Source organism: Cyprinus carpio, chromosome A7, assembly GCF_018340385.1.
Source record: "Cyprinus carpio isolate SPL01 chromosome A7, ASM1834038v1, whole genome shotgun sequence".
NCBI classification, from domain to species: Eukaryota; Metazoa; Chordata; class Actinopteri; order Cypriniformes; family Cyprinidae; genus Cyprinus; species Cyprinus carpio.
The window spans coordinates 13,728,512-13,749,481 of record NC_056578.1 but is presented as its reverse complement, the minus strand read 5'-3'; the positions used below and the strand labels follow the sequence as shown (position 1 = coordinate 13,749,481).

At 36.9% G+C, this 20,970-nt stretch overlaps 2 protein-coding genes across 5 annotated transcripts; one reads left to right on the top strand and one right to left on the bottom strand.

Annotated features, from left to right (window-relative positions):
- Window positions 1-4,470: 4,470 nt before the first annotated feature.
- On the bottom strand, window positions 4,471-11,433 carry LOC109074305 (G2/mitotic-specific cyclin-B3-like). Of its 3 annotated transcripts, none has more exons than XM_042759777.1 (13): window positions 11,252-11,433; window positions 10,848-10,937; window positions 10,673-10,753; window positions 10,535-10,588; window positions 9,921-10,021; window positions 9,687-9,804; window positions 9,414-9,512; window positions 9,239-9,331; window positions 8,988-9,125; window positions 8,203-8,358; window positions 6,680-6,829; window positions 5,982-6,112; window positions 4,471-4,961 (listed from the first exon to the last, which is right to left on the bottom strand). In XM_042759777.1, exons 2-13 carry the CDS (start codon window positions 10,920-10,922, stop codon window positions 4,895-4,897), a joined length of 1,263 nt encoding a protein of 420 aa, XP_042615711.1. In that variant the 5' UTR covers window positions 10,923-10,937; window positions 11,252-11,433; the 3' UTR covers window positions 4,471-4,894. The 3 variants fall into 3 exon arrangements, with proteins under 3 accessions (XP_042615711.1, XP_042615710.1, XP_042615712.1); XM_042759776.1 differs by having other exon boundaries at window positions 10,848-10,952; window positions 11,252-11,432; XM_042759778.1 differs by lacking the exon at window positions 10,535-10,588 and having other exon boundaries at window positions 10,848-10,952; window positions 11,252-11,431.
- Window positions 11,434-11,475: 42 nt separating this feature from the next.
- LOC109074304 lies at window positions 11,476-19,694 on the top strand. Of its 2 annotated transcripts, XM_042759774.1 has the most exons (5): window positions 11,476-11,587; window positions 12,415-12,508; window positions 14,557-14,634; window positions 14,841-16,427; window positions 17,830-19,694. In XM_042759774.1, the coding sequence occupies exons 3-5, from the start codon at window positions 14,557-14,559 to the stop codon at window positions 18,007-18,009; spliced, it is 1,845 nt and encodes a 614-aa protein (XP_042615708.1). In that variant the 5' UTR covers window positions 11,476-11,587; window positions 12,415-12,508; the 3' UTR covers window positions 18,010-19,694. The 2 variants fall into 2 exon arrangements, with proteins under 2 accessions (XP_042615708.1, XP_042615709.1); XM_042759775.1 differs by lacking the exon at window positions 11,476-11,587 and having other exon boundaries at window positions 12,395-12,508.
- The last annotated feature ends 1,276 nt before the right edge of the window (window positions 19,695-20,970 follow it).

The window sequence follows — 20,970 nt, the reverse complement described above, 5'->3', positions numbered from 1 at the left end:
AAATATTACTTTTTTTTTCTCTTCAGAAGACACTGATTCATCTCCTGGGATATAATTTTTGGGTGAAGTATCCCTTTAGGTCTGGAGGAAGTTCTAGAATGACTAATGTCTCACTTGTTAAGTCTTTCTTTCAGTGGGAATAATCTATTGTTCAGTCATACATCTGCTGTATATGGTGATCAGTGATTTCTATGAATGTTCAATTCAAATACGGATTGTGCTGTAACAGATGCATAACTGTCATATCCTCCCTCAGTCTCACTGGCTGGCTCTGGCTCCCTCTCTGATTTTTTGAGTTTCCTTTGGAGAAAAGGGTGGTATGAATCTTGATGATTAAGGAGAGATAGAGTGGAATTGTGGAATGTTTTTGTTAGGGATGCACTGATATGAAATTCTTGGCCGAAAACAATTACCGATAATTCTTTATATTTGAAAACCAATAATCAACATGTTGGCCGATAAATCTAAATTTTAATTTTTATATAATTTTTGAGAGCCTGATTACAAAAGTCTCACCATTAAAAGCCATGTCCCAAACACTTCAACATAAATCAAACATATACAGTACAGCAGTTTGAAACAGTGTAAGTTTTAAAATTCATTTTACACTCCTATTACTAAATTTATTTATCACACAAAAAAAAAAAGCCTCACAATTCTTAAATAATGCAAACAAGTACTTGGACAACATTACCTATGTGTAAAGAATCAAAATGCATGTGCTATTGGATAAAAGGGAATAGCCTCGGCAGGGACAATAATGAAATGATTTTAATTAAATCTTAATTTAATTAAGATAAAAATAAAAGTGGTGGTTATTATTAATAATGCAGTTGAAATCTCTTTTAAGCTGGGGGGAAAAAAATTATAGCCAATCACAATCCACCCAACTTACATGGACTGAATGCTTTGTTGTCAGAAAAAACTAGTAAATGTGGTTTTATATGCTGGGCATTGGTTATATACATCATGGTAATACAAAACGGCAATAAACAGAACTGCAAAAACACAGTTATATCCCACATTAGTTACCAACAACATTATAATGTCCTTACAAAAGCATTCTGGCCCAAGCTGACTGGTTTTAATTAACTGACATAAGTTTGTTCAAAACCAGATAATATATTTTAAAACTGTATAATAATATTTTAGTAAAATAAAAAAAAAAAAATTCAAATAGATCAAAGTGGCCAAAACAATAACATAAAATTTACTAAGGACCAAGTTCATTTTTTCTCAGTAAAGAAAAAATAAACAAGACATGAGTGAATCTATTAGGCTGTAAGTCCTGCAACAGATGCATTCCTGTAGCATCTTCTATATCCTGAGCATTAGTCTCAGCCTCAGACATCCCGCCCACGGACAGACTGCCGTCAGTCTGAAGGTCTGGCTACGCAAGACTACCTGACCATTGACTCTGGTAATTATTGTCATGGAGACAGATGTGCAGACCAGATGATGTTGGGTATACATCATAGACCTCTTTCACGTATTTTACATGTCCATTAGACTGATTTATGCATGTATAATACACCCATTAGTAAGCAGCACAGCTACAGTGTCATCATGCTCTTAGTTTGATGTTTTTCACCTCTAACTAACACAGCTGCTGCCTGCTATTATGTAACTGCCATGTTTATGTGTCCCATCAGAGCTGCATGTGATCGCAGCTGAGTGTAGCCTTTCATAACTGGATTGTAATGAATTTTCAATTGCAGTTAGCTGGCTAAGGTAAACGCTTTTGCTCCATGAAGCATTTGTGGCCAAAATAGCATATCTGGCTCCACACTCATGAATTTATTTTGGGTGGAAATGATCATGGATTTTTTGCCTCGGGAGTCCATGAAAAGGACAGGAAAATGATATTTAAACAACACAAGTCTGTTTTAGTACAGATAAACAAGAGGTCACACACAGAATGTGGATGGGGTGAAAAGCGATGTGCCATTCAAGAGTAATTGGCTCAAAACAAGCTAAAAATATGGAGGTTGTGTATAATTTGACGTCACCAAAATTACAATTATTTGATATTGCAGTGTTTTAACAAGCAGCCTCGCTCTGTCATTCTCACAGAATACATTAAGATAGCAGAGAAATGTCTGCAATTTACCACAGTTAATTGTGTTTGGTTTAGCGAGGCCAGGGCAGGACTTAGGGGCCAGGGGCCCCTGGGCTTGAGGTTAGTTTGGGCCCTATACCGATACACTACAAATGCCCTCAACTAGAACATCATTATGGAGTAACACAAAATACACAAAAATCTAAATATGCGTTGAGGTTTATATACAGTACAATTAATATGCAACATGTCTAGCCTAGTAAAAATTTAGATGTAATATTAAACTGGTCATTATAATACAATAAACAGGGTGTGTTCTCTAATTTGAGAATTCAAAACCCTGAAATTACACGGAAGAAGAAAAAAAACCCAGATGTATTAGTATTATAAAAATGTATTGTCATGGTCTGTCTGTGTCCTCTATGTCAGATTCTTAAATTTAATCAATAAATCCAATCCGAATAAAAAGACTTGTTGGCTATTAACAATCAAATGAAATCACTATCAACAAAATCCATAGATAGGCTAGACTTTGCAGAATTTGTTAAGTTCCAATATAACATTTTAATGTAGAAATGTTAAATGATTGCAAAAATGAAATGAGCTACTTTTTTAAATATGAAACTACAACTACCAGTAGGTGGCAGCAAGTGACTGTATTAATAAGTGACTTGAATCCTTAAATCAACTGATTTGTTTAAATAGTGAATGTATTTAACTTCCAACTGAACTTATAGCCTGATCGAATCATTTACTGATCCGCGTAATGCTGAGGAACTGTTCCGAGTTAACACCTCACGGTTGTTGTTTTTTTTTTTTTTTTTTTTTGTTTGCCTCGGAATAAAAAAAAAGGCAATTGATTTTTTTTCTCACAATTTTGACTTAAAAATAATATTTCTTTTCTCACAATAGACCTTAGTCAGGGTAGTAGCACCATATTTTATTTTTGACAGAAAACAAGGCTGTGAGGGACAGAAGTACAGTGTTTAATAGACTGAACTGTTTGACAACATGCTGATGAAACATCTTTCCAAAAGATTTTCAGTAAAAAAAAAAAAAAAAAAACACTATAAAAACCATAAAAGATTTTTGAAAGTTTTGATATGATCTAGAACTTTTAAACAGTGCATGCAATTGTAAAGACTCTAGGTCTATCCCTCACAGACTTGTTTTCATCCACGTTAAATTCAATATGGCATCTAATCTGACTATAAGGTCTATTGCAAGTTCATATCTCACAATTTTGACTTTTTAGAAGAGTTGTTGTCTTGCAATTCTGAGTTTAAATCTCACAGTTCTGAGAAAAAAGAAAGAATTGTGAAATTAAAAGTCATAATTACCCTGTTTATTTATTTATCCTGTGGCAGAGAAAAGCTTCCGTCTTTGTCTCTTGATTTAACTGAAATGAGGTTTAGGACATTTATGAACGTGCATTACACTCACAGAATATGGCATAGAGATGATGTATTATTCAACAGATGGCTCTCCCATTTTTACTCCGCCAGATATTGATGTGTTGGCCTGCTTATCCCAATTAATGGAGTCACCACAGACAATTACCAACAAATGTTTAAGCATCCAGATTATAAATGGTATCCTTTAGCAGTAAACAAATTCTGTGCCACTACTAATGAGAAATCAAGGTTTGCATGTCAATTCTGCAGTCAAATTTAGGGATTCGCAGCATACATGTGAAGCACTCAGAAAACAATACCCAGGATCCAATTGGTCAGTGATCAAAGGCTGCTGTCCGGCAAACACGCCACGCCACCTGGGACGGAACGCACAAACGTCAATGAGTTGAATATAATAACTAGGATTAGAAACAGCGGCCTTTAAAGCCTGGAGCACAAGCAATCAGCATTCTGCCATCCCAATGAGCAGGTCGAGAAGACTTATGCTAATCAAAGACTGTCTTTTCCCCTTTCAATTCACATCTAAACCACACAAGAGAAACTAAGAGAATGCAGCAAAAAGAGCAAACATTAGAAACCGCTCTGAGAGGTTTGTTGTTCTCGGTTGGCCGTGATGGATTGGACTGGCTCACAGCTGTGACTCAAGCTGCATCCGAAAACAACCAATCGACGTCAGAGACTGTTAGGACATCAGAACCGCCAGACAATCTCTTCTGATAAACAAGACTGGTTTCCTACATTCAGTAATCACTGGGGCTGAGTGTGATTGAGGTTATTTATTTATTTACTATAGGTGCAATGATTGAGTGCGGTTGAAAAGACATGCAGTGCATGTAGTTGAATGCAGACACATATTATCAATGTAGTGATGGAGGATCTGGGATCATGCTGCCTCCTACTGGTTAAACTGAGATATGCAGCGTTGTTGGTATGTTTGTAAAATTTTAAAAGGCATTTATTTCAAATAGCAAGTAAATGCAAGAATCAGGCAAATATGCAAAATACTTTTTTAATCAACCAGTGTTTAAAAATACACTTCAATTGATTAAGAAAACATACAGTTATGGCAAACTATACAAAGCAGTACGAAAAAGACAAAAAAATATATGTACAAGATTAAGCATTAAAATGCCATTTTAGTTACAACATTTAGTAGCACCACAAATCTAATGACCTAATGTATTCAACCAATGAATGGTTTGTAATTTTGTCAGTTTTTGAAACACTGCTAGGGTCAGTGGTGAGTGTTTTGGTCAAGAATAACATGGTTTGTAAAAACAACTAAACAGCTGAACATACAATGGAAAACATGCCTATACATCATATCAATTTACACACAACACTTTATTTCAAAAGATTAAAATATAACATTAAATATAATTATTTACAATGTTCAAAACTTTACATATATTCTTTCAGATTATTTCAAAAACCCCTCCAACTTTTCGAGAGTCACTGTTGGGATCAACGCAACTTCAAAGAAAACCCTGTAAAAAATAAAAATAATAATAATAAATAAATAGCTTAGACATAATAAAATGCCACAATCTGGAGTATTTAAATATGAACAAATGGCTTCATTAGTCAAATGCTTTCAAGAATTCAACATCTGCTGTAGGCAGGCGTAACATTACGTAACACAATACATGTCAAAGTGCCAGTCAGGTTTGGGAAGTGCTTGTAAACAACACACCAGTCAAGCTGAGACTCATAAGCAAACAGAATCTACATTTTCTAAACAATAATTATGACTAAACTTCATCCATCTAAATTTCTCAACTGAAATATAATTTGTCCCAAATGCTTTCCTTGCAAAGCTTGCCTACAAACTTTAAAAGCACACAATATATATATTATAATAATATAATATTATATACACACACACACACACACATACATATATATATATATATATACATATGAATAAATATATAAGTTCTTCCTTTGAAGCCTTGCCAGCTAACTTTAAAAGCAAATGATTTTAGATAATATAAAAAGTAACGGACCCTATACAAAAAAAGAAATGGTTTAAAATACAGGCCTGTGGCTCTTAATTTCTTTTTATAAATTCACCATTTGTAAACTGATGTTTACTGTTAATTTTTTAGAAATATCAACAGCATTTGTATTAAAACTATATTGAATGTACTCAAAAAAAAAAAAATTGGGAATCAAACCAAGAATCGAATCGAGTCAGGACATCTGAATTGATACCCAGCCCTAGTCTCACCTCGTGTTATTGAGGAAGGAAGACAGCGTAATTCCTGCCGGACCTGAGACTCAAACCCGCAGCCTTTGGGTAAACTCACTAACCATTAGGCCACGACTGCCCCCTAAACGTTTTGGTTTAGCACTTTTTGGTTTAGCACAGTTTTTACTTATTTTAGTTTTGCATAGTTAACCTAGGTACCTAATAATACTGAGATAATTGCGTGGAGCAAAAGTAGACACAAAGAACCTACTATTCTGGTTAAAAAAAAACAATTTAAACTGCACTGATGACTTACTTGTGTGCATACTTGCTCCTGACGACAGCGAGTTTACTGTCCGGCGGGCTGATGAGCATATCATGAAGTTTTCTGACCACAGGTGCCAGATCCTCCACACTGTATCCAGAGTGGAACTGCAAACACTGTGTCTGGAAACAGAAGATGAACATCAGTCAGAACCTGTGACTTTAAGACGCCTGCCAAATATTTCATGGTGCGAGAAGAAAATGCCCTCAAGCTGTCAATAATCTGAGGATATGATGGAAACAACATCCGGAGAGAATGTAAATGAATGTGTGCAGTGTTGTTTCAAGGTAACTGAACTTCTTCATCTATGACTTCTCCATAGAGCCACACAGGACACAAACCATTTACTCTAACGTTGGTAAAAAAAGTCCAGCTTCACTTTAATTAACCAAAATACCTTTGTCACAGTCTTAAAGGACAAACCAACCCACTACTTAGTTTGAGTGTGAATGTGTGTTTGTGTGTGTGTGTGTGTGCATACGGATGGAAATTAACATCCATAATGAACAGTTACCAGGCCATCAGAGCTGTCGTCCGCTTTAGCTTGCTCAAATCACAGGAATGATGAACTCACTGTGAAAGTGTGTGTGTATCACCAAGGAACGGTGGCATTTTGTGAAAATAAATGGTCTAATTCATGAGCTCTGTGCTTGTGCATACATTATAAAAGCATAAATGTAAACACATACCCATCCTCCAAGATCCTTAGTAACCAGAGCGATGAGCAGACAGGCAGAGGCGAGCAAAGACGCTCGCACGGGCACAAAATCCATCTCCAGCAAACTCAGCTCACAAATAAAGCGCGCCAGAGTCAGTGTGTCCATACCTGCATTCACACACTGCCGGGAGACGAGAGACAGTTAATCACACACACACAAACAAGCCAGAAAGAGCATCCATACACTGACAAACTGCAGAGAGGAGAAGTCAGGTTATTCACGTTCAACACACACACAAACAGATACAGAGTCAGTAGCAGTGCCAGTATCTTCAGGGCCTGCAGAAAGAGTACAAAAAGCTCACCCAACCTTCCAATCCACTTTTCATTTTTGGCAAATTCAGCGCACAATTACTAAAGGAAGTGCTTCAGTAAGCCATAGCAGGAAAGCGTTTAAATGTAAACATCTGAAATGTAACATTTGATTTCCTTGATTCTTGAATGTTCTACTCTTTGAAGGAATAGTCCATCCAAACTTTCTGTCATGACTTCCTTATCCTCATGTGGTTCTAAAGCGGTGTGCTGTTATTTTTTCTGTGCGCAAAAGGACAATCTTTTGAAGAGTCCTCAGACAGCTCTTATACAAATCATAGACTGGTGCTGTTAAGCTCAAAAATGAATGTTTTTGTCATTTTGGAGCTTAACAGACAAGGTCACTATGAACTATAAACTTTGGAAAAAACCTGCACAAAGATTGTTCAAAATTTCCTCTAATTTACACTACCATTATAATGTTTGAAGTCTGTAGGATTTTTAATGGCAGTGTAAGTTCTACAAAGGTTTAGAACAATATGAGGGTGAGAAAAAGTAGGTAAAATCTCCCTCTAGATATTTCTGAAGGCATTTTACAAATGATATCAGTAAACAGTCAAGAAAAGTCTGAGTTTGTCTCCTGTGCCCTAATCACTTGAAACATCACTTGTAGAAAGTCCCTGGATAAAAGCTTTGGCATGAATAAGTGGAAATGATCTGTTTTGTGCGTGCTGTAATTGCTTTTCTTTAGAAAACTATGCCAACAATTAAAAAGGATTTTATTTTTATTATGTTCTTCTCTTAATTAACGTTCTTCTAATTGAATATAATGGTATTATTTGTCAATGTGCACTTAAGAAGCTAATTTCTTTGCAAAAAGAGCAATTAGTAGAACCAGCAATTCTGCCAACAAATAAAAACATACACAAAGACATATTGCAGATCTTTAACTAAAGCTCAATTAATTCAGCTGTTGAAAATGAGAATAGATCTGACAGCAGCAAGCGGCAGCAACCAGTGACAGCTGGTCATACACACACAGATTCCTCAGGGAATACGGAGGAAACAAACAGGTCTCACCTTACAAACACAAAGACATTCAAAGCATGCTACCCTGCATGGTCTTTCTTTCTGACTTTGACAAACACACACATACACTTGACGTTAATCCCTGTGTGTGTCAACTGACTCCAAAGGAGTTCCACCTGTCTCTTAAGGGTATATGCATATGTTGTCTCTCACCTTGGCGTAGCGACGGAGGAAGCGGTATGGAACGGGAATATTGATGTCAAAGTCCAGCGCCTGCAGGATACTGATTTCCATGGCGATGAGCTGAGAACGCTTGTAGGCATCATCACAAATATATAGGAAATCATCCACGCAAGGTGGAGCTCGCTCCTGTGAGGACACACCAGAGAGATGATGGGTAAAAACTGACTAATCACATAGTACTCACTATTTTTCTTAAAGCATGCAATATGTATATTGTGCATAGTATGCAAAAATACAGAGCACACTGTGCGGTTACTGCAACCCACAATGCAGAGTCAACTTGAATTTCTTTGTCTTGTGAGAGGGTTGAGATATTTAATATCAATTTCTTGACTTTTTTAGGCATTTTTATACAACATTGTATAGAAACATACAATAAAAAATAAAATTATTTCTGAAATGATAAATGGACGGCATTCACACAGTTCAACATCCAAGAGTGATAAGCATCATATTGTAGTTTATATAATAATAATAATATAATTTACTACAAATATATAAACCTGCATATCAAAAGAGTAAAAGAGCTGATCAATTATTCTGGATAATATAATATTATACATTATTATAGGATTTGAAAGAACCTGGATTTAGACATTGTGTGTACACTTTTAACGAGTAACTACATTTCTGTGAGGTTGTGTAAGTGTGTGTGCAAGTGAATGACTAAGTCCTTGAGTAATTACAACTAAGCCCAGAAAAGTGCGAGTTTAAAGTAATGGCTTTCAGCTATCATGAGAGAGCATATGTCTTACCTCAAATTTGGAAGCAATGAGCATGGCAGTGGAACCAATGAGCTGTAAAGACTCCCGTCTGGCCTGGCTCACAGCCAGATAATGATCCGTCATTTTCACAGCCAGGTACAGAGTCTCATGATTCAGCTCAAAATTCTCCTGCAAAGTAAAGAGCAAGAATAAAGTCACATCAGTGCTTAATCCACCAAAAGCCACCAACGTTTTACCAGACTTACCAAGTCAGCACAACGATGACAAACATTGACACTTACCTGGACCTCAACCAGCCAGTCCACCAGAATTGCTCTCATATTGTTGTTCAGATTTTGTTGATCAGCCATGTAGTCATGTAAGACAAACTTTTCCTGCAAATAAAAAAACACTTTAGCTTGATGTTCTCTGTTCCTCAACTTGCAAGAGCATTAATGAACTCACTACTAAACCAACCTCTCTGCTCTTGAGGTAGTCAAAAATATCTTTGGCGTACTCCACTGCATGCACAGAGTCACTGAGGTGCTCTGAATCAATGTCAAACTCAGGAGGGATCTGAAAGACATATGAAATGATGAAGTTTTTTGTGTGTTTGAAATCTGGATAACCCCCAATATATTAAAGAATATGCCCAGCGGCAAATATCCACATTCACACCAATTCTGTAATGGTTAAATCATTTCCTGATCTTAATAAGCATTGCACCAGGGCAGCAGACCTAGGCCTTACCTCAGGAGGCAGTAGGTGTGGAGGAATTGGAGCTTTGGAAGAGGATTCTTCCAGTTTCTCAATATTTGACTCCACATTCTTCAGTTCCTCTGACTTTTCCTCTGAACTGACCACAGATCTGAGGGAAGAAAAGATAAGCAATCTGCATAATCTGGGCCAATCATCTCACAGTGCATTTAAAACGCCTCAATGTAAGGTAGGGTAAAGATAAAGAGCCAATAAAATATGACTTACTTTAAGTTGACATCATTCTTAGAAAGCACCGAGACCTTCTTCCGCAGCTTCTTGACAGGATCTTTCTTCTTGATGGGGTTGCTTAGCTCAATCTTGTGTGCTTTAACAAAAGTGCATTTTAAGAGAGGCTTTTCACGAAAGAAATATATATGTATATATATATATATATATATATGTATATTTTTTTTTTTTTTTTTTAATCTGCTGACATTGTAGGTCAAAATTCAGCCTAGAAACTTCACAACACACCACTGTACTTGGGCTTAATTTGTTAAAACAAGCATGAGTCACATCAAATCAATCATATCGGTTGGATCTGAGACCGAGAGAATGAATACAAGGTGTTAGACAACGGCGAATAGAGCCATCATTCTAATTTGCATATGAGAGCACCTCACCTGGAAACCCAGACCCACCAAAGGAGAGCCCATCTGAGTTAATAAAAGATGAGATCTCCTGCTTTTGTGTACAATTTGTAATTTACAGCTCGAGCATGAATGGGATTTTAACGAGGTCATGAGACATGCTAAATCTGTGCTGATTTGCATCATTCAAGCAAACTCCTGGTGTTAGTGGTATTAAAGTTACAACTTAGATAGACGTTCAACACTTACTGGTTTGACACCGTCAGAATCAAAACGAGGGGCCATAAAACACTGATAGACAGCCTAGTCAGGCAACACGAAAGCAATAAGACTCTGGTGCATGTGTACTAAAACACGTATGAACAAAAATTTAAATGGCACCCTTACATTTGTGATGTCAACAAAAGCAGTTCTTTTCTTAGGGGCCCCTTGGGGAGAAGATGATGAGCGCTTGGTCTGAGGGCCATCCTGCTCAAACACACCAACACAGTATTGATCAGATCAACAAATCAGATCAGCAAAACTAACTCATTTTCAGATCCGACCTGATCTCATTGTATACCTGGTTCTCCAGGCCTTTAGGTTGAAGTTTGGGGATTTTACTGGTAGTGGGCTTCTTTCCTCTTGAAAACGGCATCTTGTTGTTCTGATCCTATACAGTTATATCCTGTTTCAGTGTGAAGTATACAAAGCATGAATGAAAGCTGAATGTACTATAGTGATGCACAGTTCCATCCGACACACACACACACACACACACACACACACACACACACACACACACACACACACACACACACACACACACACACACACACGATGTGCTCCACAAGGTTACTAAACATTCGAACAAAACTCGGTATAGAAACTCAGGAAGCATCAAGTCGGTCGTTAAACAACAACATGCGTACGACTGTTTCGTTTAGTTTTGCGAGAAATTTCATAACTGCGGAAAAACTATCTTACCTTTCACCATACGCTGAACATCCTCAATTAAAGCAGGAAAATATTTTGAAACAGAATGTGTGCAAACATTCACGAAAAGGACAACGAAGAGCTGTTCAGACTGAACCAGACACACAGCACTACTGTTTGCATGCGTCCAAAACTACACGCAGCGATCTGATTGGTGGACTGCACCTCGCTGTAGGCCAATCAGTGTCGATCTAGGATGCCGTTGTTAGGGGGCGGGACAATAGAATTTCAAATTCAAAACACCCTAGCAACCAATAGAAAGAACGCTCGCGTTCCATTGACTTTTGAGCAAGGAAGAGAATGATGAGAACGAAGAGAATGTGCTTGGTAATGACACCATCTGAGGTTCTGCTTATTAGATAAAATAACTGTAATAATGTTACGTAACTGCTTCTCTTATTGTGAACATTATTATTGTATTTGCAATGAAGCCACACCTCCCAGCCACCCACACACACACGCAGTACATGCAGGGGGCAAGGAAGTCGACCGGAAGTTGAAGTCGGCCGCGTGCCGCCATCTTGTAGCAGAACTTCACTTGCGTTAGCATCCCATTGACTCCCATTCATTTTTGCGTCACTTTGACAGCGAATAACTTTACATCTGAGGCGTTTAAAGACTCCATTTTTCCATTATTTATTTCTAAAGATACACGACAATGTATAAAGGGCTCCATTACCTTCTATGTTACATTATGGCCCCGTAGAAACAGTTTTTGTAAAAATAGGCTAACGATTGCGTCATAACCACTCGACTCTCTGTCGCACAGTAGAGAAATTACCGTACAGACAGGAGGAGAAGCTCGCAGGCAATCGGGGAGACGTCAAGAGATATGGCGTACTGGCGTTACATTTTAAAATACTATACAAAATAATTAATCAGAATATTTACTCCTGCTCACTCAGGCCAAAGAACTCCCCGCTCAAGCTCGCCGTCTCTGCAAGATTAACGATGGCAGTTTGCACGCACAGCTACTAGAAGGTTTACATCTGTCAGACAGGTTGCTGACGTCATCAAGCTTAGTTTGAGTCTGCGCGTCAGAAACGGAAGTTCTAAAAATCGCTAAAAACGGGCTTCACTTGTCTCAATTGAGTTCCAATGGGGTCGCTGTGTCCATTTCTTTTACTGTCTATGAGTACATGTCTTTCACACAGGAAATCAGCAGAGTCTGCAAACTGCCCGTGGCCCCGTCATTCACTTACTCAAGTCTTTCAAGACGAACTTGTTTGACTGATATTCCTCAACAAGGTATGAAAAAAATATATATTTTTACCAGTGTATGAATTTATTTTGTTAATTTTTATCACTATTTATTTATTTTTCTTTTTTTTCTGCAGAATGTATTTTCCCTTATATATATATATATATATATATATATATATATATATATATATATATATATATATATAAATATATATATAATTTTTTATTTTTTTTGGTTGAATATCTTAAGTAGGCCTACTTAAAAAGTTGGCCTGCCTGCTTTGCCCTCTTGTCTTTCAGCCTAAATATGATGTATTATGTGGAAGATAAATTCAATTGCATCTCAGTACTCTAAAACATGGGTATGAAAATCATATTATCAGCCATTTTAAAGCAATGTTATGTGACATTTGATACATTAGTTTACATCTGATTACTGGTAAGATGTCTTTCATACTCAAGGTGCAGTCTCTCTCCAGCTTTGTTCTACAACCAAAATTATTACACACATGATTTTACTTCTCAGTATCTTTTAGCAATACCAGGAAATACGATGAATCCCACCTTCTACAATTTTGTTTAATGGGACATTTGATGTCAAAGAGCATTGCGTTTCCTTGGACCATTCGCTCACACACACATTTTATTACTCCTTAGACAATTTCCATCATCTGTGGTTTAGCAGAAAATTTCCTGTAAGTGTTTCATGTTTCCTTTGAAAAGTCAAAGAATTATGAAACATAAACAATAGATTAGAAAACCAAAGCCTTTTCAAGGTGATGTCCTCCACAGCACTGCACACGAGAACTTTTATTTCAAATTCTTTTATAAATGTGCTTAAAATTTAACTTGAACTGACTGCAGCTAACAGGTTATGCATGTGTTGTAGCATTCATTGCCAAATTAAATAAATATGTGGGTGCTGCTGCTGACTCAAAATCCTTCACAAGTGTTAGTCTGAGCAGATGTTTATCAGTGCTTAAACAGACATCCTCACGAGCCTCTTTTCTGTTTCTCTGCATATGTTGCATTGGGTAAAGGTTGCCTTATGATCGAGAACCATGATTTTTTAATATCAGTCAGTATCAGTTTACATTTGTAAAAATGTAAATGGAAACATCTACCCTCATACTTTCATACTTTCCTGTCAGTCACATGACTTAGTTCCTGTAAGAGCGATTCATCTGGTGATCACTTGTGGTTTTCAGTTCTTTTTTTAGCTCATTTGAGACTTGCTTTTCTTCCGTTGTTCTTGGATTAATTTAGTTAGTCATATATCAGTGTTTTGATTTTAAATGTACTTTCCTTTGCTTATTTTCATTCCTGACTTCTAATATCACCATTATAAAATTTTCAGTACTCAGGATGTACTAGTCAAACACTTCTTAAGTTAAAACATTGAAACTTTCTATGGAGAAAATAGGGTGTTTATGGGGTGCAACAGATACCAGTCAAACCTTCACACATTGTTATAGAGAATAGGGCTTCTTCTGTCCTCAGCGATAATTGAATAATATCATGTACCCCAAGAGGTTTGCTCAATCATGCTCTTGAAGATCAACCTCCAAAGAATCACAACCTTCAATTTAACTTGAAAATCATTGGCAGGTGTGTTAGGAAAGAGTTAGAAGAAAATAATGCAGGGTGTTTTATCTCCAGAAGCATTAAGAAAACCTGCACTTGAATATCAATGAACTTCTGTCAGCCTCATCCTGAGATACAAAGTAAAGTTTTTTATCATGGCTCAAAAAAACAAAACAAAAACACTAAATACATTAGTTTTTTAAATATTAGGGATGCACTGATATTAAAATTGACTAGTGATAAGCCAGTAATTATTTTTTAAGAGTTATTTTAAATTAACCTTAAGTGAGCCTTAGATGGTGTCGAAGGTAATTTACATGGAAAATATTTATATATATATATATATATATATATATATATATATATATATAATATATATATATATATATATAAACAACATTGACTGATAAGGAACAATTTGAAATAATATCGATAACCTATATGGCCTACAGTATATGATCAATATATTGTCCAACCCTAAATTACATCTTGTTCAATCTCTTTTCCAGATGATTAATGAGGAATGGCTGGGCAGTTCATTTAAACTGTGTGATATAGTCACCACTTCAGAATCTGCTCACTTTGACGTAAGTACAGAAATGTAAGCATAGTATTTAGTATAAAAGTATATTAAAAGTAAATACTTTACAGTCGTGAGACTTTTCAATCTCTTCTAAATTAAGTTTACAAATATTTAACACTGTAGAAAAAACAGCTACAGTATAAAAGTATACATTGTTCACTGTATAAATTGTATTTGCAAGTCTTCACTTTTCTTTCATGACCTTCTCAGGAATCTGCAGAGGTAGTAATCCATGGTGAATCATACCCACAACCTGCTTATAACCCATCATCAATCCAACATACTCTGGAAACATACAGCCATTTGCTGGATGTAACATTAGAACAGAATTTAGAGCCCATTCAACACTTTGCACAGACGACAGCCAAAGCTATTATAGATTCAGCCGTCAGGATCAGAAACCCAAGAGAATCCGTCAAAGTGAGAGAGGATGATGTTGAAATGCTAGCTGAAGAGTTAACCTTACAAGTCTGTTGCAAAGCATTGGAAGAGATGGAGAGACATTATCACTGTGATGATCCATCATCCAAAAGTACGGATGATAAGGGGGTTGTGGAGGGGACTTATGGAAATGCATCGGTCCTGTGCTCTTCGGGGTACAACTGTGATAAAAAAACAACTGAAATGGAAACAGACAACAAGATGGAGGAATATGATGACACATCTACCACAGTATATGCTAATTCCTTGAAGAGCATGGCTAATCTGGGCTCTATTGAGTACCCTGATGCTCCTCCTAGCACCCCTTTACTTCCAGAGATGATAAGGAGTCGAGCCAGTTTCACAAGGAAGCTAAAGGGAGGACTGGCTAAAGAGTTCCTTCCTTCAACCCCTCCACCAACCCCCAAAGACCACATGCAACCACTAATGGAGAACCATATGACAGATGCGTCCACTGACTTCATGGTGAGACTGATGCGCTCACTTTCACTGGAGTGCTGTCAAAACGAAGGCTTAGAAGAAAGCGAGGATGGAGAAGTTAATGATGGCGGACTCCAAAATGATGTTCCCAGGCTGACTGACTATGCAGCTCATATTTCTGCAGATATCCTTCATTTTATCACCACAAATGAGATAAAAGTAAAGGATGAGGGTTATGTGAAAAGCATGTTGGCTATTGCTGACCAACTAGCGAGTGAAATAGTCACAGCGTCTCTAGCAGAGGTGATGGCGAGAGGAGAAAGGAAGGTTTTGGAGGAAGGAACAACATCATACTCAATGTATAAAGTAGACATGGCTCCAGACACAAGGGCTATGATCTCTGCAACAGACAGGGTGAAAGTTTTAGCTAGTGAGCTAATCATTAACGCTATGGTTCATGCTTTTGCTAAGCTAGGACAGGGTGTGTTTAAACATGGAACCCAGCCACATCTTTCAAGCCAAGCTGTAGAACCACAGCCATGGGAAGAAGGAAGATATTCAAACACATTGTGTAAAGACTCAGTCAACTCCCACAAAGCCAAAACCTTCAGATGTTGCAGCGATAAATCAGAACTGAACCCCATTACAGATGACGCCATGAAAGTGAAATCATCGGTACACACATTTGCCAACAACTTTGCAGAAGACGTGCTTCAGCATTCTGTGTGTGACGCTTCCAGCATACTGTTTAACTATAAGCAATCTCAGGGAGCAGAATTTGGCCCAGAGAAAGACATTACACCATGGGTAATCAAGATGCGTGCTGGGGAAAGTCTTGTCCAGGAACTGCAATGTGCTCTACTCTGGGCCACAGCCTCTCAGAAAGGGACTAAAGCACTTCAGTTTGATCTACCAGACAAAAGCCTTCAGCAAAAGGTACAGAGCATTACAGGTTTCACAGACCAAATTTATATAGCCTCTATATAGTCTCTATAATAGAGGAAAATGTTGCTGGTTGTAACACTGTTTGCTTTAATGTCTAAAGGACGTTCTCCCAAAGGACGATACCTAAAACAGTTAAAGTTTTAAAAATCATTCAAATTCTATGAGAATAGGAAAGTCCACACCACAGCTATAATGATAACGAAACAGAAGAATAATATCAGAATGACTTTCAGAATTTTTGCAGCTCACGAGCGATGAAAACAATGACAGCCAATCAGAATCTACCCAGCTTTAACAAGCTCGAGCATGTAAAGCAGCAGATGACATAGCTGCAGCACATGCTTATAATAAACATAAGTATGTTAGCGTCTATTGGTGTGAATGTTAATATAGTAAACATTCTTGGTAAGAACAGGCCTTTAGCTATGGTGTGGAATTCTCTATTCTAATAGAATTTGAATGATTATTGAAACAGTTATCGTTCTTGGTGTGAATGGTTTTTAATGCTGTATTTTTGAGGTGGGGTAGGTTGCCTATAGGACATTGACATCAGGTTACATTTTGTGCACGCATTTATACTGGAAATCAAATTTTACTTAATCAATATTTTTTATAGCAAGCCCCAATCAATAGTTGTAAGCATGTTAACTTGAAAGAGGAAAAAAGGAAGTAAACATTTCACCCTAAAACAATTTTTGGAAAAAAGCAAAAACATAAAATATTGGCTTACAATTAAGATTAGTTTGGAGTGTGGTTTCAGTAAAAGTAAATGGGCAAACCAAATCCCTGAATTGATTTTTCATCCTGAAATTTGTATATATGTGGTTAAACTAACAGTCACAGTAAACTAACAATTATTCCAGTTGTTGTATGAGACATCAGCTTTGAGTTTATAAGACTTTTGAACATTATAATAAAAAAATAAATTAAACGGAAACATTTTATCACAAACCAAAATGATTTAATAAATAAAATAGAACATGTCAGTAACAACAGCATCAAAATGTTTGAATTGAGGCTCCAGTAGAAGTAAATATGGAAACATATTCGCAAATCAAATTTAAACCTAGAAGTGAATTGAACTGATTTTTCTTTCTGAAAAGGTTTTGTCCTGTAAATCATTTTTAATAATGACAGTTCTACAACTAATTTTACAACAGCACTGGTTGCCATATAATACTATAGGTTTGAGTTTATTATAGAAGTTAGGGATAGTGCTTCCTTATTCTTTTGTAATAAACCCAAACCTATTGAATTAAATGACATTCACTGTACTACCCATACTAGCTGAATTGCTTTGAAAGAGCCTATCAGTTACATTAGAAGTCCTCACAATGAATTCTATCATTTCAATTATAAAATAATTGTATTACTTTTTATTACTTTCCCGTAGCTTTGCAGACTCTCTCGGAGTGCCCGTCTGAATGGCTGGACCGTGGGTGCTTTGATTGTGTCTCTCCATGAGTTTTGTGACATGCAGCAAGAGACCAGCGGAGGGCACTATAAGAGCTCCGATTCTCTCCTGGAGCATCTGCAGCACCTGATTGACAATGTGTGTTTAAACTCATCTTGAAGCCTTACCCTTACAGAACTGGTCAATGATCCATGCAACACCCACTGAAATAGAGACAGAAAATGGCACACATAAATCTTCATCCACAATCTTTCACATCCCAAACATTAATAAAAGGAGACAATGTAATAACAAAGTATAAACAGTTATAATCAATTTCACTCTGACCCATTGAAAATGAGCCTTTAAAGACGAAACAGCTGCATGCACACTGTCTGTTTATATGAGATCTGCTCTCCCGGTCCAAGCGCTCAAACCACAGTCATTATTAGGTAAGCGGAAATCTGACTACATATCAGCTTTGGAAGTTATTACCATCCAAAACACACTGACACATTCTTGACCAAAGATCCTGTATTCTGTATGTTCCGCTGTTGTTATTTTTAAAAAAACCTATAATAAAGTGTGTCTGACGATGATAAACAGTGAATGCTGTATTGTAAAAGCTGTTTTATGATGGAGCTGCACAGGGCTTTGCAGGGTGTATAAAAAGCAGGCCTTTTTTCTGCATCCCATTAATACTCCCTAAGCAGTGATACCTAACATGGCAGGAATGCGCTTTCACTCCCGCTCTTGGCGACTTCATCTTGAAAATCAGGGGGACACACACCATCTAACATACTCATTCTGTGACCCCCTGCTTCACTCTATCAGTCTCCCAGACATGCTCTCTCCCGCACACACACACATATTCTCATACACGAGGGGGACTGACTTCACAGCTGCAGTGTCAGTGAAGACACAATGGCTTTCAGTCCAGCCCCCATATATGCATCTGGAGAAGTGTTTGTTTTCCGATGTCTGAGGAACTATCACTGCCTAAAATGAGAGACGGTGAAAAAAAAAGTGCATAGGGAAAAAAGATAGCAGAAAAAGGGAGTGGGGAAGAGAGTGAAGGGAAGAAATGATTGCAACAGAGCTGACACATATAGAGTCAAATGGATCATGGGGGTTCTGGAAAATCTCCCAACACCCCCTCCTCCCACCCTTTTCCCCAAGCTATGATTCATCGATTTATTCTCTACAATGAGAGCCAGACACATGTAAAGGAATTCCTTACACTAAACAGGCCTCATAGACTTAATGTACTCATATATTTTCTATTCGTATCATTCAAGCCTAGTGAGGCACTGAAATTTTGTGACTTAAGTCAACAGGGATGGTGAGCAATCCTTCGTATTTATATGATCAAAGGATCTGGCAGAGAACTGCATAAAGCACTAAATGCATTAAAATGAGTACAATACATTGCACATCTTTGCTCTGGAGAATAGGGATGTGTTTCAAGTTTTTCAAGAATTTTCACAGGCCCTATCTATCATGAAGATAAGGTCATTGTGTGTAAAACATGACATTTTCTCTGTGATCTACAGTTTGTAATGTGATCCGATGTGTATCACACTATATTAAAGGGATAGTTAGTTAACTCAAAAAAAATAATAAAAATTAAAGGGATAGTTAACTAATAAATAAACAAATAAAACTGAAAAAACATCATTTACTCACCCTCATGTTGTTCCAAACCGGTTTGAGATACTTTCCTTCTGTAAATTAAAAAAGAAGAAAAGATTTGAAAAGCTCAAAGGTGTTTTTGCATATGTTTATTGACCTGTTTTGAGACCCCATTAACTTTCTGTTTTGAGATTTTGGGGTGATTTTGCTTCCATAGCATGTCTTCTTTCAGACTAGTGGAAAGAAAACATCCCAAAAATGCACTTTTTATATTATATATTATGAAGCTTTTTATAGAGGGGTTTGTTCATATATAATTTGCCTGGTTTATGTAACATTTTATTCTTAAAAATATGATTAAAATTTTTTTTTTTCTTTTCTGGCTGTTGAAAGAATTTTCTGACTTTAGAAAAACAAGATATCGAAAATTCGCTCTTTAAAAGCCTTTCATTCTGCTATGTCAGCAAAAATGAAACAAATTTTGAACCTGCCTTAAATCAGTGTTCAGGAAATGTATGCAAATTAGTGCATACTTAACTAATGTCTCGCTTGCATACTTAAATATAACATTTCAGAAAACTGGCAGTTGTCTTGATGTACTGTAACTTTGTGTATATCATCTCTACAGCTCAGGGTGCAGTTGCACACCACTATGATGACTTACAGTAAGACTGTCTTACTTTTACAATTTAAATAAGACAGTCTACCTTTTTACTATACAAAGTTATGACCAGTCTTGAGGGAAAAAAAATGACTAATGCAGCCAGCACTAAATACATCAGTAGCAGTCATGACATATCCATCTATGTGGAGTTGTCTCATATATATATATATTAGCTGCTCACCCGTTTCAGTGCACTTCCATAGCAGAGACCAGCGATGATCTGCGGTCGAGGTGAGAGCATCAGTCTGGTTGGTTTCTCCGGCTGACGTGGGCCTTGACCAACCAAACATCTGTCATCAGACATCTGTCTTTCATCTCCACTAGATGCTAATTTAGACAAACATACGCTCCGGCTCACAGACGATGCTCGTCTCCTGCTGTTTATGGCTAAAACAGACAAAGGCTGCAGATATATTTACAGTGTGTTGAGAGGAGTGAATTTTTGTGTCCCTTCAGTTTTATCGAGGACCGTTTATCTCAAGACGAATGTAATGTTCAAGACTGCTGAAGAGTGCAAGTGATAAATGTAATTTATTAGATATACTCAAAGTCTTTCATCTTCAGTTGTTTTAGTCATTTGTACACAGATCATTCTAGGTCATCTTTCTTTTACTTTTTACTTTTTTCCCCATAATATATTTTACCTTTACAAAAACAAGGCTCTGTTAAGTAAGCAAAAGTCATCATCACAGTATCTTGTCTTTCTCAGTCACACAAATAGCCCACAAGCAATTCAGTTTGTTAATGTCTGATAACCTACACGCATCTGCATGTTTCAAGTCCAGGTATGTCTAACATTCATTTTAAGGACTATATAAATAAGTTCTATATAAATATGATGGTTT